Source organism: Camelus dromedarius, chromosome 12 (assembly GCF_036321535.1).
Source record: "Camelus dromedarius isolate mCamDro1 chromosome 12, mCamDro1.pat, whole genome shotgun sequence".
In the NCBI taxonomy this organism is placed as follows: Eukaryota; Metazoa; Chordata; class Mammalia; order Artiodactyla; family Camelidae; genus Camelus; species Camelus dromedarius.
The window spans coordinates 12,919,571-12,922,158 of NC_087447.1; the positions used below are offsets into that span (position 1 = coordinate 12,919,571).

The 2,588-nt window shown below is 40.4% G+C and overlaps 1 protein-coding gene across 1 annotated transcript; it reads left to right on the plus strand.

Moving 5' to 3' along the window:
* The first annotated feature begins 1,232 nt into the window (after positions 1 to 1,232).
* Positions 1,233 to 2,290, plus strand: LOC105090083 (olfactory receptor 5F1). Its single transcript, XM_031459350.2, has one exon. It carries the CDS (start codon positions 1,346 to 1,348, stop codon positions 2,288 to 2,290), a length of 945 nt encoding a protein of 314 aa, XP_031315210.2. The 5' UTR covers positions 1,233 to 1,345.
* Positions 2,291 to 2,588: the final 298 nt, after the last annotated feature.

Consider the following 2,588-nt stretch of genomic DNA (forward strand, 5'->3'; position numbering starts at 1 on the left):
TCAATTTAAAAAGTTAGGTTTTCTTAATCCATTGTCTTAATTGCTGAGGTTACAGTGTTTTTTTAAACAACAGATTTAGTTAGTATCCCTTTCCCATTTATTTCACTTAAGAACAGAGTTAGAATGGAGGTTAAACTTAGCCAGATAAGGGGGGGTACACACACATGTACACACACACACACAAAGGGGAGAATAATAATTTGGCTGTGGGCTGTGTAGTCTTTTTGGATAAGCTAAAACTTCAAATAAAGAAGCAATTACATAGCCAATTATTATCATTATTTTTTTTTACTTTGACAAAAAACTTCCAAGTAGCATGGAGGTCAGGAACCAGTTTATGATTAAAGAGCCATGTGATCATATTTTATTTCCTTTTGAGACTAGAGTTTCTGCCTTTAGAGGATTGACTCCAGCATTAAAACCTATAACCTAGTCTCCATGGTGACCTGATCCTCCTTAAGGAGAAGCCAGATAAAAGGGCAGCAATCTGTATACACTCAAAAGTTGTCTCCAAATTGTACAGGTAATTCCAATCATCACTACATTGCATGTCATTTGAAAAATGAAAATGTTTTTCTTTCTGTTTGTAAGCTTCAGGACTTACTCAGGACTCTGATAAAAAAAGAAAATAATGGACCAGACAAGGAAGACACTGGGAAGGAAGCTGTAAGTGTCTGGGGCTGTCATTCACAGCCGTGGGCAGGAGCAGTGCCTACTACTGCACGGCACTGATTTGACAGTGCAGTTTGTAATGAGAACAGCGGTTTGGTTCACTTTAAAAACACCACGAAAACATTCTTAAGACTATATAGATGTCAAAATATTGGTTATTTGAAATGGGCTACTTTTACTGCTTGGAGAACAAAAGAGCAAATTCCGGGTGGCAATGCATGGATTTTAGAGTTGAAGAATACACAGAGTGGTCTTGAGGAGAAAAAAAAAATGCATTTGAGTCAAACTCGTACCTGTTCAGAGAATGGGAGAGACTTCAGCCTGGGCATTTCTATACTTTGCATTTTGGATGTGGGCCAGTAGAGAAAGAATAGCATATATACATTGCATTTTCAGAAGCTGAAATGGATCATGTGGACTTAGTGATTTGAGACTCTTACAGCTGAGATTCATTCAATACACTCAATTGTTTAATAAATTCCAGTGTTTTCATTTGTCCGTTAAGTTTCCTTTTATGATAGTCACTCTGTTTACTATGCTCTATTATCGCAGGGGTTTTATTTTTCCCATGTGTTACTAACTTCGGTAACATTTCTATTATTTCCTGGAAACTTTGGGAGTAGGGGGGGATACTGACAGGTAATACAAGTTTAGGCACACTATATCTGTAATAATGGCCAGAAAAAATTACACTTTGCTGACTGAGTTCCTCCTGTTGGGATTAGCAGACACGCCAGAGCTACAGATTCTCCTCTTTCTGCTTTTTGCTGTGATTTACACACTTACAGTTCTGGGGAATGTTGGGATGATCTTATTAATCAGGATGGAGTCCCGACTTCACACTCCCATGTATTTCCTCCTGGCTCACCTGTCTTTTATGGACGTTTGTTATTCATCCACCATCACTCCAAAGATGCTGGCAGATTTATTGTCAGAGAAGAAAACCATCTCCTTTGCTGGCTGCTTCCTGCAGATGTACTTCTTCATAGCCTTTGCCACAACTGAATGCATCACTTTTGGGTTAATGGCCTATGACCGGTATGTGGCCATCTGCAACCCTCTGCGTTACTCCTTGATCATGTCCACCACAGTCTGCCTAAAAATGGCAGCTGGGTCTTTCACAGCAGGGCTGTTGAACTCCATGGTTCACACAGGTTATGTAAGCAGCTTGCCATTCTGCGGGTCCAGGGTCATCCATCACTTCTTCTGTGACAACCCTCCAATTTTTAAGCTCTCGTGTTCTGACACTCACCTGTATGAAGTCATTTTGTCCACATTTGCTGGTGTGAATATGGTCGGGACTCTGCTGGTGATCCTCGCCTCCTACGGCTGCATCCTCTTCTCCATCTTTCGGATGCATTCCGGGGAGGGCAGGCGCAAAGCCTTCTCCACGTGTGCCTCTCACCTGACAGCCATCATTCTGTTCTGTTCCACCTCCACCTACACTTACCTGAGACCTAGTTCCAGCTACTCCCTGAGTCAAGACAAAGTGGCTTCCGTGTTCTACACGGTGGTCATCCCCATGTTGAACCCTCTGATCTACAGCCTCAGGAATAAGGAAGTGAAGAAGGCTCTATGGAATGCAGTTCCTAGGACAAGGATCCCTTCATGTCTGTGATTGTTGGGTTAATGTTCTGAACCCAATAGGATATTTAATACATTTTCAAATGCTGGTACAAGCTTATGATTTTTCATCAGATTATTTTCTAAGTAATCACGTTCTATTAATACTCAAGTACATATTTCCAACTGGGTTTAAACTAACTTACCAAACTTATATAAAACTATGGAACTGTCTTCTAATCATTCTCTATTTCCATCAGGTTCTCAAAAATAGAACTTATCTGTAATGGAAACTTGGTTAAAGAAGAAAAGGATTAAGTATTTAGAGATAAAATCACAGCATCACATGGCTG

What these genes read in the sequence shown, in the direction of transcription:
- LOC105090083 (XM_031459350.2), top strand. Translation starts at nt 1,346, where the DNA reads ATGGCCAGAAAAAATTACACTTTGCTGACTGAGTTCCTCCTGTTGGGA.